The sequence below is a fragment of the Myotis lucifugus genome, unplaced genomic scaffold (assembly GCF_000147115.1).
Source record: "Myotis lucifugus unplaced genomic scaffold, Myoluc2.0 scaffold_182, whole genome shotgun sequence".
In the NCBI taxonomy this organism is placed as follows: domain Eukaryota; kingdom Metazoa; phylum Chordata; class Mammalia; order Chiroptera; family Vespertilionidae; genus Myotis; species Myotis lucifugus.
In genome coordinates, this window is record NW_005871230.1 from 2,700,811 (window position 1) to 2,727,185 (window position 26,375).

Genomic DNA, 26,375 nt, shown 5'->3' on the forward strand with positions numbered 1-26,375 from the left:
TATAGTAATATCCAGTTATTTAAAAATGAATGCCCTTGAAATGTAACAATCAAGCTGTTTACATGGTAACAAAACTTAAAAATAAATCCTGTAAATCATTACAGATTTTGGAATGAAAAGCTCTGGACCATCTATGTATCATCCTGTTTAAAGTTGACTTGTTTTCATTCTTTCTTACTCTGCTTTATTTTCCTTCATCATACTTTTCCGTTGCTTAATGTATTACATGTTTGTTTCTCTATTTGTTATTTGTCTCTTCCTACTGTGCAAGCCATGAGAGTAGGAACTCATTTCCATTTACTGTTCTCTTTCACTGTTTAGAACACTATCTGACACATAATGAATGAGAAACTTACTAAATATCTCGTTTATATGTTCATGAAACCTTTCTTATCCAACTTTAATACGTTCTCTTCTGGGTACTGCCCTCTCCTTTCTATGTTCAGTGTTCCTTTAGCTTAATATTTCTTGAGCACTGATCCTGATGTTGTAACTTTCCCTACTTTAGCCCTCCATTGCCAGCAGAATGACATCACACTTGATTTTCTTACTGCATTGCATTTTGTTGTTTGTTTGTCTGTTTCCTTTCATTAGCCCTCTGAGCTCCTTGAGGAAAAGAACTTGGCTGTTCTCATCTCCTGTACCTACGACAGTGTCTGAAGATACTCAGTGTCTGTAGAATGAAGTGTAATATTCACATTGCAATACCGGAGTCCCCAGGGAAAGGACATATGCTGACGATTATGCTGCTTGTTAGCAGAGTCACACTAGACCCTGTGTTTTCTGCCTCCCTCAGCTCCACGCTCTATAAGGAATGAATTTTTATTTTTAACAAAAAGTCTTCTTGTTTCTTCACTTACAGATATTGATGATGTTCGGAAGTACAAACCAGGTTATTTGGAAGCTACACTTAATTGGTTTAGATTTTATAAGGTGCCAGAGGGAAAACCAGAAAACCATTTTGCTTTTAATGGAGAATTCAAAAACAAGGTAAAGATAATACTCTTTATTTTAAAACATACCTCATAATACCTGCACAATACTTTTTCATGTATGAATATTTGTATATAGCATGATAGCAAAAGTCTTAATAACTTTTATACTTAAGGATATTATTTCATGACTTTTATTAAAATATTTTTTCAGGAGATCTCTCAGTGAATCAGTAGGCTATTGAAGATCTATATCCATCTATTTATCTATAGATATCTCTTTCATCTAAAAAATATGAGGGATTTCCTTGATGAATCTAATTCTTCCAATTCTCTAGGAAGAAAAATCTTCTATTTACTATTCTGGAGAGGATACAGTTACTCACTATTAGTGTAAATCAATAGGGGCTTGTCTCCTATGTGCTCATTTTACCATGACTGAATCAAGCTGCTAATTTAAGAAAGCATTTGAATTATCTCACTGTCATAGGACTTTTTAATAGAATACCATAAACTGTCTCTAATATGATGCAAATGGAGAAGATAGCCAGAGAGTTAAAGTGTAAAGCATGGAATATTTTTTAAAGTTATTACCACTATATGAATTATGCATTATAATCCAACCTTTAAGTGGGTGCTAATAAATAAATTATATTTTATAAGTAAACCATGTTAATGAAAACTAAAATTTGCAATAAGGCCCAGCCAGCATGGCTCAGTGGTTAAGCATCGATAACCTATGAACCAGGAGGTCATGGTTCAATTCCGGGTCAGGGCACATGCCCTGGTTGCCAGCTTGATTCCCAGTAGGGGGCGTCAATGACTTGCTCATCATCGATGTTTCTATCTCTCCCTTTCCATTCTCTGAAATCAATAAAAATATATTAAAAAAAAAATAAAAGTAGCATTTACAATAAGTATTTTGCTATATAAGAATTTATTGCTGGACTCAATATTTTTTTTAAAGAATCTTTATTAAAAGAATCTTTAAGATTTAAGTCTTTTGTATTGGATTATGTATAAGTGTAAAACTGTGCTCAATAAAACTTTATCTACAAAAACAGTGGCAGGCTGGATCTGGCCCCCAGGCCTTAGGTTGCCAACCTCTGATTTCAATGATCCCCATTCCATTCCATTTAATAGATGAAGAAATTAAGATTTAGTGAGATTAAGCAACTTATCCAAAGTCAAACAGCTGGTAAATAAGGATGCCAGAATTTACACTCAAGTTTGCCTGACTCCAGAGCTCATGTTCTTATAGAGAGTATGTTAGTATAACGATGTGATGATTGCTATGACTTTTTTTTTCTTTTGGTTTGGAACTAGGCTTTTGCTCTTGAAGTTATTAAATCTACACATGAATGTTGGAAAGCGTTGCTTATGAAGCGGTGTGATGGAGGGGATATAAGTTGGTAAGAATTTGTCTTTTTTACTTATTGTTATTATTAATTGGTAGTAAACAGTCATATAATACTACTCAGATCTGATTTTTTTAAGGGAGTTGCAATTTTTTTCACTTAAATACTTACAGAGCACCTATTTGGAAGTCATTACTAAGTGTTGGGCACCGTGAAACTAATAATTGACTCATCATTTTTCAAGGGATTTATAGATTAGTGGGAGCATTTATAATATCAGTGGTTATTGTAATATATTATGATATGTGCAAAAATGGCCTGAAAAAACATTAACAGTTTTTCAACATGCAAGCATATGGTTATTTTATTTATCTTGTAGCTACCACATCATTTCTTAATAAAAACAAAAAAGCCGTCTTATCCAACAAGATCTGGGTCATTAGCTGATGGATTCAGAGGAATCAAACAACAGTAACACATATAACTCATTTATTTTACTTTAAAACAGTTAAATGTACATTTATTCACCTATTCCTGGATATAATGCTAAGACCTTTTCTGTATTGATTCCATATAGATTATATATATTCTTACGTAAATGTATAATGGACAATAAAGATCAGGTCCTATAACCCTTAAACTCCTTACAATGAAAAACCCTTATAAGTTTGAAGGGTATGTTTTTTTCTAACCTTTTACAGTTGCCTTACCCCACACCTTATTTGCCATCAAGTTTTTATAGTCATTCATTTTGATTAAGGCTTTTTAGAGCCTCAATAGTGTTTACAGCCTCGGAAGTTTTAGAGCCTACTTTAGTGTTCATAGAAACAGTCTCTTTCCATACTCCCTTCATCTATGAGCATAATTACTGCTTACATTATGAAATAATAGCAACCAAGAAAACAGACATAAACAAGTTTGAGAACAAAACAACTGACTGTTGGTGAGCCTAACTGTGGGAAGCAACTTGACGTCCTCGAGAGTAGATACTGCCCCACTTCACTGTTCCCTTCTCTGAACCAGGAGGAATTGGAAAACCATTCTCTTTCAGCAAATACTGACTAGGGGTCTACTGCCAGGTCCTGTCCTGATACCAGTACAGTGGGGCCTTGACTTAACGAGTGTCCCGACTAACGAGTTTTTCGAGATACGAGCCGTCTCGGCCAATTTTTTGCTTTGAGTTACGAGCTAAAATTCGGATTACGAGCCAGCTTCAGATACCCCACCGCTAGTTGGGGCAGCTAACGTCACAGTGAATGCCACAACATCAGCCCAGCATCATGTGTCTCCCTCGTTCACTTTAAGATTTGACATACGAGTAATTTGAGTTATGAGCTCCGTCACGGAACGAATTAAACTCGTAAGTCAAGGCCCCACTGTATTACTGCTGTGAAGACAGTCCCTGCTCTTTTGGAGCATAAAGTCTGGAATCAAAAGAGACATTAAAGCAGTGGTTCTCAACCTTCTGGCCCTTTAAATACAGTTCCTCATGTTGTGACCCAACCATAAAATTATTTTCGTTGCTACTTCGTAACTGTAATGTTGCTACTGTTATGAATCGTTATGTAAATATCTCATATGCAGGATGGTCTCAAGCGACCCCTGTGAAAGGGTCCTTCGACCGCCAAAGGGGTCGCAACCCATAGGTTGAGAACCGCTGCATTAAAGCAATCGTTAGAATAAATTAGTCAGATGAAGGAAAGAAATAGGCTCAAAGAATATTTTATTCAGGTCGTCAAGAGGCTCATCTTACCTGTGGCACAAATGCTTGGGCATTATAGCTTAAGATTCTGTTTCTCGTGCAGGCTAATGTAACACCCTCAACTCTGATATCCTCCTCCCCATTTTCTTACCGCTTGTGCAGACTACTCTCTCTTTTTTTTCAGCATATTCTTAAAATTTAGGTATTTTTTTCTAATTTAAATAGTATAATTTATTAACAACAAAGTCTTCCAGTCCTGACTATCCTAGTAACTGGTAGACTGAGTTAGTCTTCATGGTCAGGTATTCAAAGCCAGCTATTAATGTGATGAGCTAAAAGAAGACATCTCTAATTGTCTAAGAGGAATTTGCTTGCTGTTCACTTCCTTACTTATCTCCTTGCTAATCATACTTTCTGAAAAGCTCTTGCACTCCTTGAGGGACTTGTGTTTTTCCCAAGCTTCCTCAGCTACACAGCTGGAGGCCATCGCGTTGGTTAGCTTTTCTACTGCTTGAGATCATTCCTTCTGTGCTGATTCTAATTATCTGCATTCTGAGGGTGACTATTTCTAAGCTCTGGCATCATTTTGCTCTAGTTTTTGGTAGTGATTAGGATTACAATAGTAAGAGTTGACATTTATTGAACTCTACTATCTTCCAGGTTCTATGTATTTTATATGTGTTATTTCATTAATACTCACCAGAACCCTATTACATCTCCATTTTACCCACGAGGAACTGAAACCACAGAGATTGAATGATCTAAGGTCACACTGGGCGGTGGAGCCAGGATTTAAGCCAGGTTCCAAGTCTGTTTACTTAACAGCTATAGTATGCCTCTACCATTTTATTTTATTATTATTTCTTATAATACATACTTTTATTGATTTCAGAAAGAAAGGAAGAGGGAAAGAGAGATAGAAACATCAATGATGAGAGAGAATCATTGATTGGCTGCCTCCTGCATGCTCCCTACTGGGGATCAATCCCACAACCCAGGCATGTGCCCTGACCAGGAATCAAACTGTGACCTCCTGGTTCATAGGTTGATGCTCAACCACTGAGCCATCTCAGTCAGGCTACCTGTACCATTTTAGAGAATACAATAAAATAAGTTTTGTTAGCTTAAAAATTACATGTGCCTAGGTCATTTAAAGACAAAACCTTTAGAATATTAACACATTTTTTATTTTTATCACGACTTGACTTGTAAAATATATTCAGAGTTGTTACATTTTTATATTCTTTTTTTTAAAATATATTTTATTGATTTTTTTTACAGAGAGGAAGGGAGAGAGATAGAGAGTTAGAAACATCGATGAGAGAGAAACATCGATCAGCTGCCTCCTGCACATCTCCTACTGGGGATGTGCCTGCAACCCAGGTACATGCCCTTGACCGGAATCGAACCTGGGACTTTCAGTCCGCAGGCCGACGCTCTATCCACTGAGCCAAACCGGTTTCGGCCATTTTTATATTCTTTATTTTTAGTGAATAAATTATTCTCTCGGTTCCTTAAAATGTACTGTTATAGATGAGTACACTGTCTCCTCTTCCCTTTTTAACCTGTTTTCCCCACTTCGTTCAGTTTATTGCAGCTATATCGCTCTTCATTTCTTCTTGGGACTTACTTAAGTTGTTGATTTTTTCATCTGTTTCTTCTAGCTTCTTGCATATGGTATTGATTTTTTCCTCCGTCCGGTGCATGTACTCTAGGACCCTTAGTCTGAATTCTTTTTCCGTCATGTTGCATGCCTCTGTCTCACTTAGCTGCTTTTCTGGCGAGTCCTCCTTTTCTTTCCTTTGGGGGTTTCTTTGTCTACCCATGTTTGATCTCACTGACATATCTAGTTGTTGAGTCGTTCAGTGGCTGCTCCCTGGGTGGCAGTGACTGCTCCCTGGGTGGCAGTGGCTCCTCGGGCTGTGGTTGCTCCTTGGGCGGTTGTGGTAGCAGCTGCTCCTCCGTTGGTAGCAGGGCCTCTGGTGGGTGCTGTTCACAGCTGTGGTGGCTCTTCTGGCTGGTGGAGGGAGGCTTCACACACAGTAACTGTTCCCCAGACAGAGCGTGTGGTGATCAGGAGGCCGCTGTTGCTTGGATCTGCTGCGTTGATTTAAAGGCACAAAATACAACACAACAAGGCACAACGTACCAGGCACTGAACACGAATGTATTTACGATATTAATAACCCCAAATAAAGGTGGCCACCTGAGCTAAGAGAGTTAGGAGATAAGGAAGAAAGAAGAGAAAAAGATAGAAGAGAAAAAAGAAAGAAAGTAGAAAAAAAAAGGAGTGCAAAAATGAAATTGGAAAAAGGGAGGGAAAAAAAGAAGAAGAAGAAAAAAAAGTAAGAGAGAAAAGAGAATGAAGTAGAAGAGGGGAGGAGACTATTTATATGAGGAGAAAACTCCTATAGAACCGCCACTAATCCCAACAATTTACAGCAACAGATTCCTGGAGATGAATACAAACTACAAACAACCAATAATATCAAGCGACGCAAGGGAAAACAGAAGCACAGAAATAACCGGGGGGGGGGTGGGGAGCAGAAAAATAAAAAGAATAAGCAGAAGAACCTCACAAACAATCCTAAAAAAAACCCCCAATATACTCGACAATCAAGCAAACAACAATAAAACAATAGAGAGAGAAAAGAAGAAGAAGAAAAAAAATTTGGATAGTGAAGGAAGATAAGGGAAAGGTGTATAAGGATTTAGAGCAGGGGATTGGACATAGGATATATAAGTAGGGTGAAATTTTGACAGGGGGTAAAAAGAATAGGGTAAATCTAAAGCTGGAGTAGGGTAAGAGAAACAGGACAACAAAAGGGAAAAAGTGGGGAAGCGGGTTTTAGCACAGAGGCAAAATTGAGGAAGAGAAAAATGTTGTTAAAGGAACGATGAAAATAGAATGGAGAACATTAGTCCCAAAATAAAATAAAGACAAAATAAAATGACACTTTAAAAAATGGTAAAATGGCAGCAGTAATAATACTAGTTAAAAATAAAAATGTAGTAATTGAAAGGGTAAAATCAGGTGATGGGGAAAAAAAGAAAAAAAGAAAAAAAAGAAAAAATGGTTTCTTAGTTAAAAGGAGAAAAAATAATTTAAAAAAATAAAAATAAAAATGTGCAGTAATGAAGGTGCTTCAGATCTTCTACTCTTCTTTTTGGCACGCCCGGAATTCAGGAGAATGTTGAGTTTCCCTCTGATACACTATTCCTCCGTGTTGTAAGCCACAGTCCTGATTTTAAGGCAGGCCGTATTGGTTCCCCATACTGCCTTTATTTGTATTTACAGAAGAGTCAGTTCGTGGCTCTGCCTCTGGGTGGCAGTGTGTCTGGATTGACCTCCGAGGCTATAAGTCCTCTCTGACCAGGAGTTCTCTATTGTACCTGAACCAGCTCCGCCCAGAGCTGGTTCCCCAGTCGCCACTCCCAGCTCTGTTTCCCAGGCTCCCCAAAAACAATCTTCCCCTACAGGCTCTGCTAGCGACCCCAACTGGATAATCCCATGCACTGGGTTCAACAATCAAACTCACAGATTTAAGAGGAAGTGTGTAAACAAGAGCCTGGGAAGCTGTGCGAACTCGCAGGGCTCCACCTTCCAGAACTGCGAGGAGTCTCTGCACGCGCTCTGGCCCCTGGCACCAAGTAGCCAGCCGTCTGGCAAAATCTGAGGCTGCCCCTTTGCATCCAGTCCAACTATGGGCTTATTTATAGTGTTCCCTTCTGCCAGCAGCCCTGCAGGAGCCTTCCCCACTTGCGGGTCACGCTGGCCTCAACGGGCGTGGAATTTGTGGGGCGCAGATTTCCCCCCCAGCGTGCGCGTGTTTCTCGCTCCAACCAGAATTGCAAACTGCACCTTTGGGGGAAGTCTAACCTTTCCGTGGGGAGAAGCAGGTCTCCTCTAAGTTCATGTAGTCGCGCTGCTTGAGAGCCGTTGCCTCCGGGTTAGTAGCCGATCTCTGGATGCCGATAACAGCTACTCAAGATGGCGCGGTCTCGTGGCTGAGCCGGCGCCCCAGGGGAGGTTTCAGCCTCAATCTCTAACCGTCCCCATTTTCTAGGAGTTCTCTGTCTTTCCTGGCTGCAGTCTGTCTCTCAGCTGAATCTCCTCTGCTTATTCGGGCTGTATGTTACCCGTTTCAGCTGCTCGCCCTTATCTGCTCCGGGACAAAGCACCGACACGTCCGTCTAAACCTCCGCCATTTTTCCTCTGCCCCCACTTTGTTCAGTTTAGGTTCACATTATTTATCACTGCAGTTCTCTAAACAGCACACAGTCTAGCAAAAGTACCTAGGGAAACTGTGAGAAAACTTAGCTGCATTGTCCCTTTTTTAAGTCTAGTGAATTAGGATCTATAAGCCTTTGTAAAAATGTTTTTAAAGCCCCTAATGAGCCTCTCTGTATGTGAACCATAAAATACGAACTTTTCTCCAGAAGAACAAACAAGGCCTTTCAAGGTTTGGCCCAGTCTGGTCTCACTTTCCATCACTTCATGCCTCTTATTCCTGTTTCCAACAACTGAGAACTGCTTGTCATTCCTCGTACACACCATGGTTATTGACCTCTAGGCCGTGACTGTTTCCTTGGCCGTGATTGTCTTCTCATTTTGTGAGCTGGCTAACTTCTTCATTTTTTAAGACTTATCTTTGACTGCATCTTCTCTAGGAAACGTTCCCTTATAGTAGCCCCAGTGCTAGCTAAGGTGCCAATACACTCAGTATTCCCTCTGTGTGTTTCTATCATTGTGTTTACCACAGTGCTTAACTACAATAACACCCCCCCCCCGCCCCTATTTGTGGTTTTGCTTTCCATGGTTTCGGTTACCTGCAGTCAACTGCGGTCTGAGATATTAATGGAAAATTTCAGAAAAAACAATTATAAGTTTTAAGTCAACACTGTTCTTAGTAGTGTGATGAAATCTTGCATTGTCCTGCTCCAACCCAGGATGTGAAATATCCCTTTTTCCAGTGTATCCACACTATATACCCTCCTCACCCATTGGTCACTTAGTAGTTATCAGAAACGAGAGACCATATTCACATACCTTTATATTCGAGTACATGTTAGAGTATATTGTTATAATTGTTCTACTTTATTTCTAATTAGTGTTCATTTCACACTTAATTTATAAGTTAAACTTTATCATAGGTATGTGTGTATAGAAAAAAACATAGTGTATAGAGTGTTCAATTCTGTCCGTGGTTTCAGGCATCCACTGGGGGTCTTGGAACATATCCCCTACAGATAAGGGGGGGCTGCTGTATTTTATTTGTGAATTTGTGTCCTCTAGAAGTTCCTTGAAAGCAAATGAATAAAACTGCCTTAACCATCTTTGTTTTTCACCTGATATGTAATAGCTACGTAATAAATCCCCTTTGAGGTAAACTGTTGAATAATATTTTAAAGCCAATAAATATTGGTTGTGTTTTAAATCTAGTAGTGACTCTTCTGTTTCCAGGAGCACTGCATTTATTAAATTCTTTAATTGGTATTTTGAGTAATTCTTATTCACAATAAGTTTTGTTATTTTTATTATTTTGGTCCCACTGTTTAATGTTTACTCTGAAGGCGATATAGTCTTTTAACAGAAAGAATTTCATTAAAATAACTGTAAACTCCTTTGTAGGAGAAACAGAGGTTTTGGGGTTTTTTTGCCATTTGGGTTTAATCATCAATGCCTCTGACGCTCTCTTCAGCCACTGTTTATTTATCTCATTTTTAAGAGATCTGAAGTGTACTGTTCTTTTTACCAACTTATTTTATTTCACTAACGATTATTTGTTGTGATGCAGTTTTTCAAGTTTTGATTACTTCTCAAATGCCCTTCTAGTTGCAAAACTGCTTTAATTCAGTTATCATTTTTGTACTCATAAATTATTTCGTATTGCAACTACTCTTCTGTTTAATATGTTCTATACAGTATTGTCCAAATTATCTTTGAAAAATACAAATGTGATTGTCATTTTTATTCTTAAAAACTTAATGTGGTTCCCTTCGATGACAGAATATGACCCAGTTCTTCCACACATTAAACATGTCAAAACCTACTTGTCCAGCCTCATGTCTGACCCCTCTCATCTCACTGTCTTTCCTCCGTGAATGCCTGCTCATTCTTCAAGAAGTAGTTTAGATCTCACCTCTGCAAAGAATTTTTTTTTTCTGGTCAGAATTAACTGTACTCTCACCCGTGCTCTTACATCACCTGAGCTGTACACACCCCTCTGAAGAACTTGGGGCGGTGCATTATTTTTTCTTTTTTATGCTCTAAATTGAGTTTGACCTTAGCACTTAGTGACAGGGCTTGACAGGTAGTTTATGCTTACTGAATGAAAAAATGAAAAAAAAAAATTCCAAATAGTTGAGATCTTAAAATTGTTTCTTTTTACCTTTCCAGAGGGAGGTGCATTTGATCTTATACAGATGGCTCCAATTCTTTTAACTTTGTGTAGATTTACTGCAGTGTCACTTCTACAAACTCTGGAGGTTATAGTCCAATATCATTGTCATTCTCTTCTCTCTTTCCCTCCCTCCTTCCCTCCCTCCCTCCCTTCCTCCCTTCTCTCTCTCTCTCTCCCCCTCTCTTTCTCCCTTCCTTCCTTCTTCCCTCCCTCCCTCTCTCCCTGTCTCTCCTATTTTCTTGACTACTTTGCTGTAGAATGAAAAGCCTGGGAAAATCTATATCCTGGACCTGTCTTTGAGGATTCTCATGAGTTTGAGCCTTTGTCTGATTTGGGATGGTCTTGAAAAAAAAAATTTCTCTTTACTAATGTTCTATATTGCGGGCCGTAAATTTCATCTTTTATGTCTGTTCATTATTTGCAGGTAATTTCTTTTTCTATTTTTATTTAATCAATTTTTGAACTATTATATATCTACTAATATGCCTTTTATTATTTTTAAATGCAATTTGGGTTTGTTGTACACAGCATTTTTGGTATTGCTCATCTGTTGCTCTAATGTCATGTCTGCTTATTTTGGTAAGTGAGATTGCATATGGGCTATATAATGTTTATAAATTTATTGCAAAATATTTGGTATCCTATCTAATAATAGACAAAGATTGAAATTAACCGTACCTCCGCTGTGCTTCCCATTGGCTAATCAGCAAGATATGCAAATTAACCACCAACAAAGATGGCAGCCGGCAGCGACGCAGCTGAAGCGAGCAGGAGGCTTGCTTGCTCCAGTGATGGAGGAAGCCAAGCTTCCTCCCTGCTGCAGCCGGGCTCTGAGCTCCACTCTAAGCAACAAAGTTGCAATTATAGAAGCTAAACCTCAGATACCTGCTTTCAGCAGGCCGTGGCCTCGGAGCTGGAGCAGCAACAAAGTTTCAATTATAGAAGGTAAATAAATCCCAGAATAAAAAAAGAGAAAAAGGAGAGGCTGGGAGCTTCAGTCGCTTGCACCGGGGGGCTTGGCCAGCCTGAAAACCCTCAGTCCCTCATCCAGACTGGCCAGGCACCCCAGTGGGGGACCCCCACCCTAAAGGGGGTGTGGCCAGCCTTAAAACAGCCATCAGCCCCTCATCCAGGCTGGCCGGGCACCCCAGTGGGGACTGCCACCCTAAAGGGGGTGCAGGCAGCCTGAAAACAGCCATCAGCCCCTCATCCAGACTGGCCAGGCACCCCAGTGGGAACCCCCACCCTAAAGGGAGTGTGACCAGCCTACAAACACCCATCAGCCCCTCACCCAGGCTGGCCAGGCACCCAAGCGGGACCCCCACCCTTCAATCCCACGTCTTGAGTCTGGATAGAAAGCAAACCAGCCGGCCCCCACCCGTGCACCAGGCCTCTATCCTATATAGTAAAAGGGTAATATGCAAACTGACCCTAACAGCAGAAAGACTGGGAATGACTGGTCACTATGACACACACTGACCACCAGGGGGCAGATGCTCAATGCAGGGGCTGCCCCCTGGTGGTCAGTGTGCTGCCACATGGGGGAGCTCTGCTTAGCCACAAGCCAGGCTAATGGCTGCCAGTACAGCAGTGGTGATGGGAGCCTTGCCTGCCTCCTCAGCAGCGCTAAGGATGTCCGACTGCAGCTTAGGTCTGCTCTCCGCTGGCAAGTGGACATCCCCCAAGGGCTGCTGGGCTGCCAGAGGGATGTCTGATTGCCAGCTTAGGCCCAATCCCCCGGGGAGCAGGCCTAAGCCAGCAGGTGGTCATCCCCCAAGCGGTCCCAGACTGCGAGAGGGCACAGGCCGGGCTGAGGAACCTCACCCCCCCCCTCGAGTGCACAAATTTTTGTGCACCGGGCCTCTAGTCTTATTATAAAAAGGGAAGCAGCATATTCTTTGTAGTCATATTTAATCTCATTTGTAGTAGACACTTGTCAGCTTAGTCATCTTTCCATTAAATGATTTTTCTGCTTCTCTTGTAGGCCATGGTCAGATTTGAGAGCTAAAATGTTTCCTAAATATTGTCAGCTCCATAGGGGCTCTGTAGTTCAATAGGGGCTCTGTATCCCCAACATCTATAGATGATTTAGTTTTAATGTTAGAAACACTGTACATAGTATATTTACCATACACCATGGTTTCTTCAGAGGACTAGCACTTAAGACTGCAGTGTCTAATTTTTTGCCTTGTTCTTTTTAAATTTAGTTTTAACTTTCTTTAAGGAAACATCTGACTTATAAGGCTTTACCTTTTTCAATTTTTAAATAAACATGGGATGTAGAGAAGAAAATAAAAATAGTCTTAAAGATGATAATGCCAACTTTCTTATCCATGTCAAGAATGAAAATAAATCCCACGTCTTGAGTCTGGATAGAAAGCAAACTGACTAGTTAGTATAATTGTTATACCCAATGTCTGATTATAGACAGATGTAGTTAAAAAGATAGATAGGTAAGTAGGTTAGGTAGGTAGGTAGGTAGGTAGGTAGATAGATAGGTTGATCTTCTTATATATATCCTGACATATTTCATAAACCATTGTGAAAATTAATAGTAATTTGATAATGTCTATCCTGTAGATTCACTTGAGGCGCGCGCGCGTGTGTGTGTGTGTGTGTGTGTGTGTGTGTTTCATCTATTATTTATCTCCTTTAGGAATCCATTTTAATCTGATTTTTTATGAAATTATGTTTGAGAGGAAGGATGCCTTTGCTTTGATGCAGGAGGTAGGACAAGGTACTGGGTGTCATGCTGCGTTGATAGCATGGTGTTCCCATTGAATGGAGAAGCTTTGACTGTATAGAGCCGTTACTGATCATGGAAGGAGCTGGTGTCTTATGCCTGACCAAACTTCCTTACTTGTGAGAAAACCGAGTTTTCATAGTCGTATGATTTTCTCTCACCACTCTTAGTTTAATCTTCCATACCTACCTTTCAGTGGCCAATTAGTGTTTATCTCCTCACTTAGAGAAAATTTGTCCTTATAGTCATCATTCTGTGGGTCAATTTTTTTTTTCTTTCCTTCAGAAAAGGTGAAGTGTAGTTTTAGCTTAGCCTTTTATATATAACAGGGTGCAGTTGAGATTTGTATACTTTTGTATATTTTTATTTTGAATTTTGGAGCATGAAGTGCTGCAGAGCACTTTTATTTATAACCTTGCCTGAAAGAATGTATAAGAATCTACATTTGTCCTAATTTATATTTATTCAGGTCCTTTTCACCAGCTAGAATCATATTGTCAGTGTGGAATATTTGGACTTGGTTTTCTTTTGGGTAATTGCTCCTTTTTTATTCTGTGTCATAAAAACATTCTCTTTTCATTTGCAGCACAAATGTGCAGATATGCGATAGTCCTTTCCATTGCGCTCAAGAGAAAGCAAGATCATTAGTTGAATCGGTAAGGGAAAATGTCCTTTAATCTTACGTCATAAGGAAGTCTATAAAGTTCAAAAATAACACTAAAATCTATTATTTTTAATCCGGGGAATTTAAATCAAACCTTTTAGTTGAATTATTAAGTTTTCTTTTCTAAAGTACATTAACCATTTAATTTCATATGATGCTCTTTTCCTTAACATCACCAATTTATTGTTGTTTGTATGCATTTGTTCTCTGTGCAGTTCTGTTCTCATGAGTTTCCCACTAGTCGGTGGCAAAAGTGCAACTGGCTGCTGTTATAGGTGCATTTTGGCTCAAGAAAAATGAAATAAATAAGACCCTTTTTTTCCATTTAGTTTGGCTATCTTACAAGCTTTCAACTTCCTAGCTAAGAAGATATCCTTGGATATTTACATGTCCTACTGTTTTTGCTGCCTGGAAACAACTGAACTTATTAACAAATTAGTGCTTTAATTTTTAAAATAGAAGGGAAGCTTGGCAGGCATGGCTCAATGGTTGATCATTGACCTATGAACCAGGAGGTCATGGTTTGGTTCCGTCAGGGCACATGCCTGGGGTTGCAGGTTCAATCCCCATTGTGAGACGTGTAGGAGGCAGCTGATCAATGGTTCTCTCTCATTGATTTTCTAAATAAGATTCATATTCTGATAATCAAGTCATATTGCTATATAGTATTTTCAGGAATGATCTTAGGCTAGAAATACCATTTATAAATTAAGTTTTTAACAAATAACTCTTTATGAGGTAGGAAACTAGTGAATTTAGATGTTTACTTCCAGGAACAACAGACATCTTTGCTTATGATGGCTGCTTCAAATTTTATTTTCTCCACTAATTCATCAAGTATTTGATTAGCGTCTGTTTCATGTTGTGAGATTCTAAGTGCTAGGGATGCAGTACTAAGGAAAATATATAAAAACCTCTGCCCTTGGATAGAATGTTAGCTATTCCAGTTGGGGAGATGGATGGTTATTAAATACACAAGTAAAATACATAGTGTCCTGGAAGGTTATTGAATGGAGTCAGGGACAGCCTCACTGAGGAAAGGGCTGCCATGAGACAAGATTCTTAGAAGGGAAAGGAAGGAGCCAAGTGTCTGTGAAGGAACAGCATTCCCGGCCACAGTCCCAAAGGCCATGAGGCAAGAGGATGCCTGGTGTGTCCTAGAAATACCTGAGAACCAGTGACAGTGGAATAGAGAGAGTCCAGGGGACAGAGGAGGAGAGGAGATCAGAAAAGTTTGGTTCTGGGGTTGGAAATGGAGGCAAATTATTATGAAAGAACTATATTATAGTCTGTAAAGACTATTAAGAATTTTATTTCTCATTCTGAATGGGATCGGGAACCATTGGAGTGTTTTGAGCAAAAATGATATGATCTGACTTAGATTTTAACAAGACACTTGGCTGCATTGCTGAGCAGGGACTATTGGGAGGTCAGGGAAGATGCAGAGAATCTATTTTAGTAATGTGGGCCACCAAATCATTTATTTTCTTCGGGTTTTCAATTTTGTATCTATGTAGATTACATTCTGAACTTAGTTCTCATCAGTATTTACTATTACTTTCTTTAAGGGAAAAATTTTTTTTATCTTTGTCCAAGTAGTCTCAGATTAAGACTATTCCACTTATTTTAGTTTTGAATTTATGAATAATAAACAAAGATACTTGTCTTCAAATTATCTTCAAGTTTAAAGTTTCTCTTACATCCTGTTTTTTGTTTCCTGTCATATTACCAGGGAAGCCATCCTCTTTTTTAAAAATGTGTTTTTATTGATTTCAGAGAAGAAAGAAGAGGGAGAGAGAGAGAGAAACACCAATGATGAGAGAGAATTATCGATTGGCTGCCTCCTGCACACCTCACACTGGGGATCAAGCCCAAAACCCGGGCATGTGCCCTGACCGGGAATTGAACCGTGACCTCCTTATTCATAGGTTGACGAAGCCATCCTCTTGAAAAAAAAATTGGAGGACTTGGATATGACTTAGATAATTAGATTTGGGGAACAAGGTTAGAAATCAGAAGTATTAATATCCAGCTTTAATTACATGGTTTGGTAACTTTATTGTGCTTCCTAATAATGAAGAAAGTGCTTGCTGATTTTTCACAGAATCCTACAGTAGAAAAACAAAATCCCGAGGGTTCTTGGAATTTGTTTACGAATATAGGCGTTTGAATTGATATACAATCACGAAAGGCATGGCTGTGTCAAAAACAGAGTTGGTTACATAGATCTCAACACACGAGGGATTATAAGAGGCAGGGAACTGCACTGCCCTGGAACTCTGGGTGTCTGGGCTGCAGCGTGCGGCCACTGTCGGCAGGAGTAACACTCTAATACAGGGGTCCTCAAACTTTTTAAACGGGGCCAGTTCACTGTCCCTCAGACCGTTGGAGGGCCGGACTATAGTTTAAAAAAAAACTATGAACAAATTCCTATGCACACTGCACATATCTTATTTTGAAGTAAAAAACAAAACGGGAACAAATACAATATTTGTATTTGCACGTGGCCCGCGGGCCGTCGTTTGAGGACCCCTGCTCTAATAGTTCAACCACAGGACCAGCCGATTACATTTTGTGGGCAAACAATGTGAATGGACAACTCACCAGAGAGGATACTTAAATGGCCAGTAAGCATGTGAAAATTTATTCAGTCTCACCAGTAATCAGTGAGATCAATCTAAGTAAGACACAATACAGTTCCATAGTTATCATTTAGCAAGTGTCAGAGATGCAGTGTTTTTAAAGAAGTGGTAAAAGGAGATCTCTCAAACTTGTTGATATACTTGATGCGAATATAAATTGGTACAACTACTTTGAAGAGCAATTAAGTAATTTCTAATAAAGTTGAACACGCTTATAATCCACTAAGAAATTACCCTTCTAGATTCTATGGAGTTTTTAATTCATGTGTTTATCTGATCAGACATGAGAAAATTGGAAACTGAATAAATGTATACCGATTTAAAAATTTGTATGCCCAGAAAATCAGTAGATAAAAATTAATGAAACCAAAAGCTAATTCTTTGAGACTATAATAAATCTTTATCCAGAATGATCAGGAAAGAAAAGAGAGAAGACAAATTTTCAATGTCAGGAATGAAATAAAATACATCACTGCTGATTCTACAGATATTACGAGAGTTGAAAAATATTGTGGAAAACTTTATGCCAATAAATTTGACACTTCATTTCACACCTTGCACCATCCTACATAATAAAAGCCTAATATGCTAAATGTCCAGTCAGCCATTCAACCAATCAAAGCATAATATGCATTACCACTCAAAGATGGGCAAAGGAAATGAAAATAAAATCAATAGGTACTAGCCAATTATATTTTTTTATTGACAAAGTTGATTAAACTTACAGTCTCATAATACTTTCCCATTTTGTGTGTGGATAACTAAGAAAATGCTTGTAGGAAGCTGATGGGATTGTTTGAAGGAGAGACACTAAATACGTAGCAGTTGTATTAATTTAAAATACAGTTCCTGCCTGGATAAGGGACTGAGGCCAGCATAAGCTTTCTTTGGTTGATAAAAGAAAGAGGAATACTTTGGTAAGGAGAACTCTAGATTTGTTTTAAAGAAATTAAAGATAGGAATATTCGTGAGAAGTATTTTTTAGAGTGGGAAAAGGGGAGGAGATCGCATTTTTAGAATGAGGGTATAAAATAACACTGACCATTTCGTGGAGAATTTCTCTTAGATGAGGAGAGGGTGCCCACATTCTTTACCTACTGAGAAATAGAAGTAACTGAAAATCCTGTCTTGGTTTCTTACAAGGAAAATATAATAGTGGTGGTTCTGAGGGTGAGAGTTGGGATTGGGGCACTTTTAGATGCCGCTCTGTGCATTTCTTTGTTCTTCCAGTTTCTACAAGCAAGTGTTACCCTTGTTATTTTAAAAGTCTGGAAGTCATTGGTATTTAAATAGCTGATATTTATCATGATCTCGTGTTGGTATTTTTAAATATAAATCCTGGTCTCTCTTTTGGCATATGCTAATATGGAAAAATGTATAAAAAATACCTCCAAATTTTAATAGTTTACTACCTCTGAGTGTTAGACTTACCTATGATGTTTGTTTTCTTTTATATAAGGCTTTGTACATTCTGAATATATTCTATCAACCAAGAAATACATTTTCAGAATGAAAAAATTAAAATAATCTGGAAATTATTTTTAAATAACATTTGATGGTAACTGTCTTAGGTAGAGTAGTTAGTTCATTTCTTTTCTGTAACACTCTGTAGGTTAATGAGAAGCTGCTCAGTTACTCTGTTTTATATGCCATATATTTTCTTCCTCTGAAATGTTTGCAGCTCCAGCAAGAAGCAGCTGCTGATTTTAAACAGGAAATCTAAACAGCTAACTTTTTAACAAACTTTGTAATATGTGTCCTACACAATTTAAAGAGCATAACAATTTCAAAGAACAGGCAAGTTACTCTGTTTATAGTCTGTTTAGAAAACCAGAGTTATTGCATCCCAAAGGCCTAATCTGAGTAAGTAATATTTCATGTTGTAGCGTTCCTTTCACACACAGATTCATTTCAGTTCTACCGTCCTCAAAACCAGCCATGGTTAAGCATTTTCGCCATGCTAGGAAACTGAATAGAGTTTTTCTTGTTTTTTGAAGTACTTGGAAAATGTCAAGTACTTTTTATTTTACATAAAATTTGTACAGAGGTCTTTATTTACATTGTTACATCATCCTTTTCAATGACAGAAAAAACAAAGCATATTTGATTAGGGTTGTTTTTAAATAGAGTTGAAGGAAAAATAACTTTAACAATTTATGATTTGGGGGAGGGCAATGTATTAGGGTTCTCCACAGAACCAGTCAGTAGTGTGTGTGTGTGTGTGTAGAGGGGGGGCGGGAGGGGGCTTGGGAAGCCCAAAAACTGCAGGGTGGGCTGGCAGGCCAAAAACCCAATGGTACAAAGCTGGAGAATTTTCTCTTGCTTAGGGAAACTGGTCTTTTTGCTCTATTGGGGCCCTCAACTGATTGGATGAGGCCCACCCATCCAATTGCTTTACCCAGAGTTCACCAGTTAAATGTTAATCTCACTCCAAGGTGACACATTCACTATGATAGGGTGACACATTCACTATGTTTTAATATTGCTGAAATGTAACTGTTTTTCCTGCTGAGCTGTTCTTATTCAGTACTGCCCTTAGACCTAGAGGACCCTGCTTTGGCCCTCATCCAATCCTGACCCTCCCCACAGGAAAAGACCAGGGGACCAAAGTTGTGCCTTCACTGGCAGCCCAAGCCCCCCATTCTGGAAAACGTACTGGCTACTCAAGACCCTAGAAGTCTTTGCCCAGACAGCTGCAGGCCCGTTTGCAGGGTCTGTGTGGGCGTCTGCCCAAATTCACACTCATTACTCTGTGGACTGTGTGCTCACTGTTACTTCTGCAGGGTTGCGGGGGTGGCCATTGCAGGTACGGGTTGCATAGATGTGTGGGCTGGGATTTCCACTGTTGTGCCAGTGAGGTCTCCAGTGCAGAACGGAGCCTGGGGTGGGAGGAGACGTGGGGCAGGGTGAGGCCCTGTGCCTTTTCTCGCGCTGCCATCCTCAGGCAGTCTCTGAGGCATCCGGATGCTATGAGAGCTCCCAAGTCGGTACAAAGGTGTCTTTACAAGATGGTGGGATGAAGCATACTTTATATTCTAGCCGTCATTCTGTTCGCTTGATTTATAACTTTCAACTGTTCAGATGTATGGTGTCTGGTCTTTCTATCTTTGCCCAAGACCTCAAATGCCAAAGGTAGGTCTTCCCTATTGAGGGTGAGCAAATTCAGAGAATTAGAAGTTGATTATTGAATTTGAAATATGAAAAGTGCCCTAACTGGTTTGGCTCAGTGGATAGAACATCGGCCAGCGGACTGAAGGGTCCCAGTTCGATTCCGGTCAAGGGCATGGCATGTTCCTTGGTTGCGGGCACATCCCCAGTGGGGGACGTGCAGGAGGCAGCTGATGGATGTTTCTCGCTCATCGATGTTTCTAACTCGCTATCCTTCTCCCTTTCTCTCTGTAAAAAAAAAAAATCAATAAAATATATTTTTTTAAAAAGAAATATGAAAAGTGTGTTACAAAGTCAGGTTATCGTTGGGGAGTTGAGGTTACGATTGGGGAAGAGCCCGTCATGTTCCATTCTTTGAGCTCGTTAGTGATTACATAGATGTTAACCTAAGTATTCTTGGGCTGTGTGCATTTCTGTCTATGGGAAATGGATCTTCCAATAAAATGTTTTTTTTATAAAAACTTTTAAAAATGTTTTCTTAGTCAGCAAAAATTTATATCTCAAGAAAACCTTTCTTTCAAACTTGTCCACCACAGGTTGTATTACAGCTGCCCTAAGAATCTTGGCCGTCATCAAAAGAAACAAAAATCATCTTGAAAGTTCTAGAAAGCAACTGCATAAATTATATAGTTTGTATGTGTGTCTCTGTATGTGTCACGCACCCGCATGCACATACTTATGAATGTGTGAGTTTGGTTTTTGTTCTCAGGACCTCAGCCAAGGAAGCAGCTGAAAGAAAACCTCTCTCCTCATTCCCAGTAGTTCCCAGGGGCTAATGAGAAAAGATATTTTCAAGCATGCTTTTTCTATTTGACTCTGTGTGGTTTGTTTATCTGAACGAATGAGCAGTGATAATAGAGGCAAAAGGAAATTTTTTTTTCAGGTTAGAGAACTATTACTAGTATGTGTGAACTTGGTTCTATAAATATATGAGAAAAACTTTTGGATACAGTTTCTACATCTAAAAATTGATTGTAATGGAAACTCTGTTCTTATCTTTCAGGTATCATCTTCAATAAGTACAGAAAGTCATGAGGAAGGTATGGTACATTTGGGTTCTTAAGGAGCTAGAGGTGTAAATTTACTCGTTTTTAGTTAGTGGAAGCCAAAAAAAAATTCAATAGATTAATTTAAAAGTTATATAAACTGGAGAGTATTATGCTAAGCGAAACAAGCCAGGCTCAGAGAAAGACAAGTGTCACATGATCTCACTCATATGTGGAATCTAAAGAACAAGTATACTGCTGAATAAAATAGATCCAGAGACATAGAACCATGGAACAGACTGTCTAATCTCAGAGGGAAGGAGGGGGAGGGGAGGGGTGAGAAGAGATCAATCAAAGAGCTTGTATGGATATATGCATAACCCATGGACACAGACAATAGGGTGGTGAAGGCTAGGGGTGGTCAGTGAGGGGGAGTAGGGGCTAGCTAGAAGGGGTCAATGGGGGGAAAGGGACATCTGTAATACTTTCAACAATAAAGGTATAATTTTTGAGAAGTTATATAAACTAAGTAAAATACTTTTCAAAATAGTCATTAAAATTTTCACATGAAGTAGTTTATTAATTTCAGAAAATGAGAAAGAGTACATTTATTACTTTTAGGCTAGAAAATGGTTGATTATGTAGTGACTTTTTTGGTGAAGTAGAGAGATTCCAGCTAGTTCTAATAAGCTTAAAAAGACTCCAAACATCTGATTTGGGATATTTTCTTCATCTTTCATCACTTTATTTATTTTGACTAAAGATCTTAAAAATAAAATTTGTAGCATGATTAAAAATACCATATTTTTACTACCATTATATTCGAAGCTGTTTTGAGAAACAAGTAAAAATATTCTGTGGTAAAAATTTTAGAATACAAGCATATGCACATATAATTTGTCTTTCAATATTTGGGCAGACCTTTGACCTGTTGCTTTAATATACAACAGTAGAAGAATATTGAGCTTGCAAATTTGTAGGAAAAAATGAGCACTACAGACAGTCCTTGGGTTACGTCGGACTTGACATACATTGTTTTGTGGTTACGTCGCCATCTCCCATTTATTTATAAAAAAAAAAAGGTTCCGTCATTTCGATGTATATACATATGTGCTTTGTGCTTTTTATTATTTATTTACCACAAGTAAAGGTCAGGAATTGTTATCTTTCTTTTACTTTTTTTTTTACTGTTTCACTTCATTATTGCTGTGTATGTGCTCCATGTGAGTGAAGTAGGTGCTTATGTAGGTGGGTTCCGACTTACAGCGAAAATCGCGTTATGTCACGCAGTAGGAACGGATCTCCGACGTAACCCGAGGGCCTACTGTATTTACTGTGAGTCTAGTTCTAGGATGTTTAGAAAGGAGCAGAACCATAGAGCTGGCTTCATGGGGAAGCAAGCTCCATTCCTTATGTGGGGAACTAACCCATTGTTTTTTTGTAATACTATTCCATTTTGTATATTTGACAGGCAGTCCAATTTTACAGTTCAAGGTTTTTCTAGACTTTTTGTGCTGTAGCTAGGGTACTAACTTCTGTAGCATTCAATAGAAACTAAAATCACCCAGAGAGAAGTAGGAAATAAAGTGGGAAGGCTCTAGAATTTTTTTATTAATATTTTTTATTGATTTCACAGAGGAAGGGAGAGGAAGAGAGAGAGAGAAACATCAATGATGAGAGAGAATCATTGATCGGCTGCCTCCTGCACTCCCCTTTCTGGGGACCAAGCCTGCAACCCAGGCATATCCCCTCAACTGGAACCAAACCTGGGACCCTTCAGTCCACAGGCCAACGCTCTATCCACTGAGCCAAACCCGCCAGGGCAGGCTCTAGAATTTCTAATGTAGTTTTATGTAAGACTTCATCTAAATGAGAGAACTTAAGACAAGAGTTTAAAGGAAAGTAACTTTAAATAGAGAAATGTCATGCTAAATAAACTTTTTAAAAATATATATATTTTTATTAATTTCAGAAAGGAAGGGAGAGGGAGAGAGAATCATCAATGATGAGAGAGAATCATTGATCGGCTGCCTCCTGCACACCCCCTCCTAGTGTTTGAGCCCGAAACCCGGGCATGTATCCTCACCAGGGAATGGAACCATGATCTCCTGATTCATAGGTCGATGCTCAACCACTAAGCCATATGGACTGGGCCATGCTAAGCTTCTTGATTGTTTTTACCTGCCTGAACACTTCCTAAAGGTCTAAATTAAATTTGTCTTATTCTTTCTCCCTTCCTCCCTCCCTCCAACCCCTTCCCTAACACCCTTCTTCCCCCGTTTTAAACACAGAGCAAGTGTGGCACTTCCTTGGCAAGTGATGGGAACATTTGAAGTTCTGCCATCAAGATTCCAGTCTCTGAGGACTTCCAGACTGTCTCCCTCAAGTGCTGGAGATCGGCAGATCGATGAGAATTTGCTAACTTTCTGTTGAAACTCTTTTTCCCCCCAAACTTTCTGGGATATGCACTATGTAAATAAACACTGGTTTTGAATTAGTCTCCTCCAGATATTTATTGATATGATAAAGATTTCATTTAATTTTGTATCAGAAATTTAGAAACACTGAGTTTTGGCCAGTTCACATTTCTGTGCCCAAAGATTTTATTGGGCTTATTTCTATAGGTTAATTAAACATTACAAATTTAGTACATTAATAATATTTCTATAGATATTATTGTTTTCATTTTCATACTTGTTATCCCTTTTCAAGTCCCTTGCTGGCAGAGACTTCATTGGCCAACCTCTGTCCACTTATTAGTTCTGTGTAAATGTGTTTACATATTAAGGCTCTTAACTATAACTTTCTGTTTCAGAGTTCCGAAAGTCTTTGAATTTCATCCAGTTTCCTTAGTTTAAATTCTCATCTCTATGGTGATGACTCCCAGCTATACATAAGAAGCCCATGTCTTTCTCCTGGGGTCTGCCTATGGGACATCTCTCCAAATGCCTTAGACCCCTCTGGTCCAAAAATGACCTCCTGTTAAATCCTTTGTTCTTGAACAATTAAGTTAACATTCTTTTAGTCCCCCACACAAACCCTTGATACCATATTGAACCTCTCTTCTATCTTTACTCATAAAGATCATCTAAATGTAATTGATTGTTTGTCGTTTTCGTTCGTTCACCCCCATTCTTTGCTTACTGTCCCGTTATTTCATGGGGACTGTTACCACAGCCTCTCCTTAGTGCCCTCCTCCTATTCCCCAGTTGCTCTAGCTCTATTTCATACCCTCCTGCCTCCTAACTAAGTCCTGCCTCTGACTCTTCTCCCTCCATACCACCTTCCCCATTTCTAAACAGTTGTTTTCTTAAAACATAGGTCTTGCCTTGTTAAATTTTTCTCAAAATGTCGTCCATGGCTTTTCATACTGAAAAAAAACCAGACTCCGATTTCCTCAGGGTCCCATTCTCATGCCATGCCTGCTACTCGCTCCTCTTCACACACCTTGTCTGTTCGTGCTCCCAGTGCTGTGCTTCTCATGCCGATTCTGTTCACATTTTTGTTTGGTTGTGTTTTCCCAGAAAACAAACATTATTTACAGTTGAAAAACATGGAAAATCTTGGGTTCTGAATCTGTGATACTTCCAAGATCTCTTGATCAAACAGGGCAGCAGCAGGCCGGGAAGCAAACACGGGCCAATCCAGATGATCTTACTTGAGGGCATCACTCAGAGCAAGGCCAGGCCTACAATGGCAGAGAGGTCAAGGTCTGAGTCAGTCTCGCTCTGGACTACATCGCCCCACACTGGTCACCACGGGCAGCTTGGGCGTATTGTTGGGGCCTCAGTCTTTATCGTCACTAGAAGTCCATCAGTGATTTTTCCAAACACTGCATGCTTCCCATCCAGCCAGGCACCCTTAGAGCAGGTGATGAAAGCCTAGCAGTCATTTGTGCTGGGACCACTGTTTGCTATGGGAAGCAGGCCTCTAGCTGAGTGTCTAAATTTAAAATTTTAAATCTGCAAATGGCCCCCGGTAAATACTGGCAACTCCAGTACCATCTCCATTAATAAAATCTCCACTCTGGATCATGAAATCCTTTATAACCCTGTGAAAATGCCACTTTGCATCCTATAGGAACCCTGTCTTTTCTGAATTCTCCAGTGCAGAACTGCCTAAAGTTCTCAGCTGCCTTAGTCACAAGGTCTGCAAAGAGCTTGATCTCCAAACAGCCAACTTTCCGGCCTCCGATGCTAACATCAATGAACACCCCAGGTTGACAGGGCTTGAATTTGCCACCGCCATGGCTCCAACCCGGAACTGTTCATATCTTTTTTCTTTCCTTTTTGTTCTATTAGTATCATCAATAGATATTTGCGCAATATGCTTTGTGGTTTACAATAATTACAATTTCTTGAGCATCTGTTCTACATGAGGCACGGTTGTAGATGTCCTATGTTCACATATTGTATAAGGGAGACATTGCCCACTTCATATTGAGGCTCAGAAATTCTATAATTTGCCCAAGGTCACATAGCTAGTTAGTATGAGAGCCAAAATTAGAACTCATGACTATATGGCTCTAAATCCATCAGTCTTTCCACATACTTATGTTTTCCTCATACAGCTCATTTTGATGTAGGCACGGCTCAGAATAGGCCTGTTTTACAAAAAAGTAAGTGGGTACAGAGGGTGTGATTAACCCAAATGAAATAGCAAGGTCCCCTTGAAATGTCTTTGGGAATGTGTGAATCTCTTTGAAGGACATCAGAGAATGTATTGGTTTTAATTTTATTGATATATTGACTTTTTAATTGTGAAAATATAAGTTATAGAAAATGGGAACAACTGTTACTTTGATCATTGTAAACAAGCTGAATCACCAAAAGATAGATAAGTGGGCTTGTGGCATGTGGCATATTAGTCTCCTGAAGGTTGGAAGAGAGAAGCCATGTCTGGTGAGCCTCTTCATATCGGGTGCAACAGGGCATCTGTCAGTCATGTCCGAATCCTGGTGCACCTGAGAGGAAAGCTGGGAATGCGTCTCTTCTCTCTTCAGAACAGATGAGACACAGGGCTCTTTCCCCCTTTTTAAGTGCATGGTTGAAAAGGGCTGAATCACAGAAATATTAGGGGGATTTGATTGGATCAGTTTACAATATATCTCATAATTTTAATTAGCCAACTCTTTGTTTAGACATGCTTTCTCATGCTATTTTAAAATGTATTTATTCAACAATTATTGACTGCACATACACTAAGTCCTCACTAACATCATCAATAGGTTCTGCACCTTCAGGTGAAACGAAGTACAGTGGGGCCTTGACTTACGAGTTTAATTCGTTCCGAGACCGAGCTTGTTAACTCAAATTACTCTATCAACTCAATGCAAAAAATCGGCCAAGAGACAGCTGGTAATCTCAAAAAACTCGTTAGCCGGGACACTCGTAAGTCAAGGCCCCACTGTATAAGGAAACCCTAGCTAATTGATATAAACAAGAGTTCCTGCTGTATTTCATCAATGTTATAACAAAACAATACTAAACAAAACATTAATTGAGGACCTGCTGTATGTGCCAGGTAATATTCTGAGTTTTTAGAATACATCACTGCAAAACAAAAATCCCTGCTCGTGTGGACCTTGCATTTTGTGTGGGGACAACAGATCACAAACATAGTAATTTATGTAGGATGTAGAAGACAGGAAACAGGATAAGGGGATCAGCAATCCAGCTTGTGTTCCCGGGTAAGAGTACGAATTGAAATTTTGAATTGAGTAGGCCACAGGCTTCATTGGCAAGATGATAGCCGAGCAAAGCTTGAAGAGAAGCGG

The 26,375-nt window shown here is 39.3% G+C and overlaps 1 protein-coding gene and 1 pseudogene across 1 annotated transcript in view; one reads left to right on the forward strand and one right to left on the reverse strand.

Moving 5' to 3' along the window:
* The window catches only part of PPA2 (pyrophosphatase (inorganic) 2), an 80,490-nt gene extending 57,393 nt beyond the window's left edge, over window positions 1-23,097 (forward strand). The window contains exons 8-12 of the mRNA XM_006096601.3: window positions 863-990; window positions 2,259-2,344; window positions 13,726-13,795; window positions 20,617-20,653; window positions 22,891-23,097. Coding sequence (XP_006096663.3) covers window positions 863-990; window positions 2,259-2,344; window positions 13,726-13,795; window positions 20,617-20,653; window positions 22,891-22,919 — 350 coding nt within the window. The 3' untranslated portion in view covers window positions 22,920-23,097. The remainder of the gene's footprint in view (window positions 1-862; window positions 991-2,258; window positions 2,345-13,725; window positions 13,796-20,616; window positions 20,654-22,890) is intronic.
* Window positions 23,098-24,316: 1,219 nt separating this feature from the next.
* LOC106698455 lies at window positions 24,317-24,847 on the reverse strand (annotated as a pseudogene).
* Between the last annotated feature and the right edge of the window lie 1,528 nt (window positions 24,848-26,375).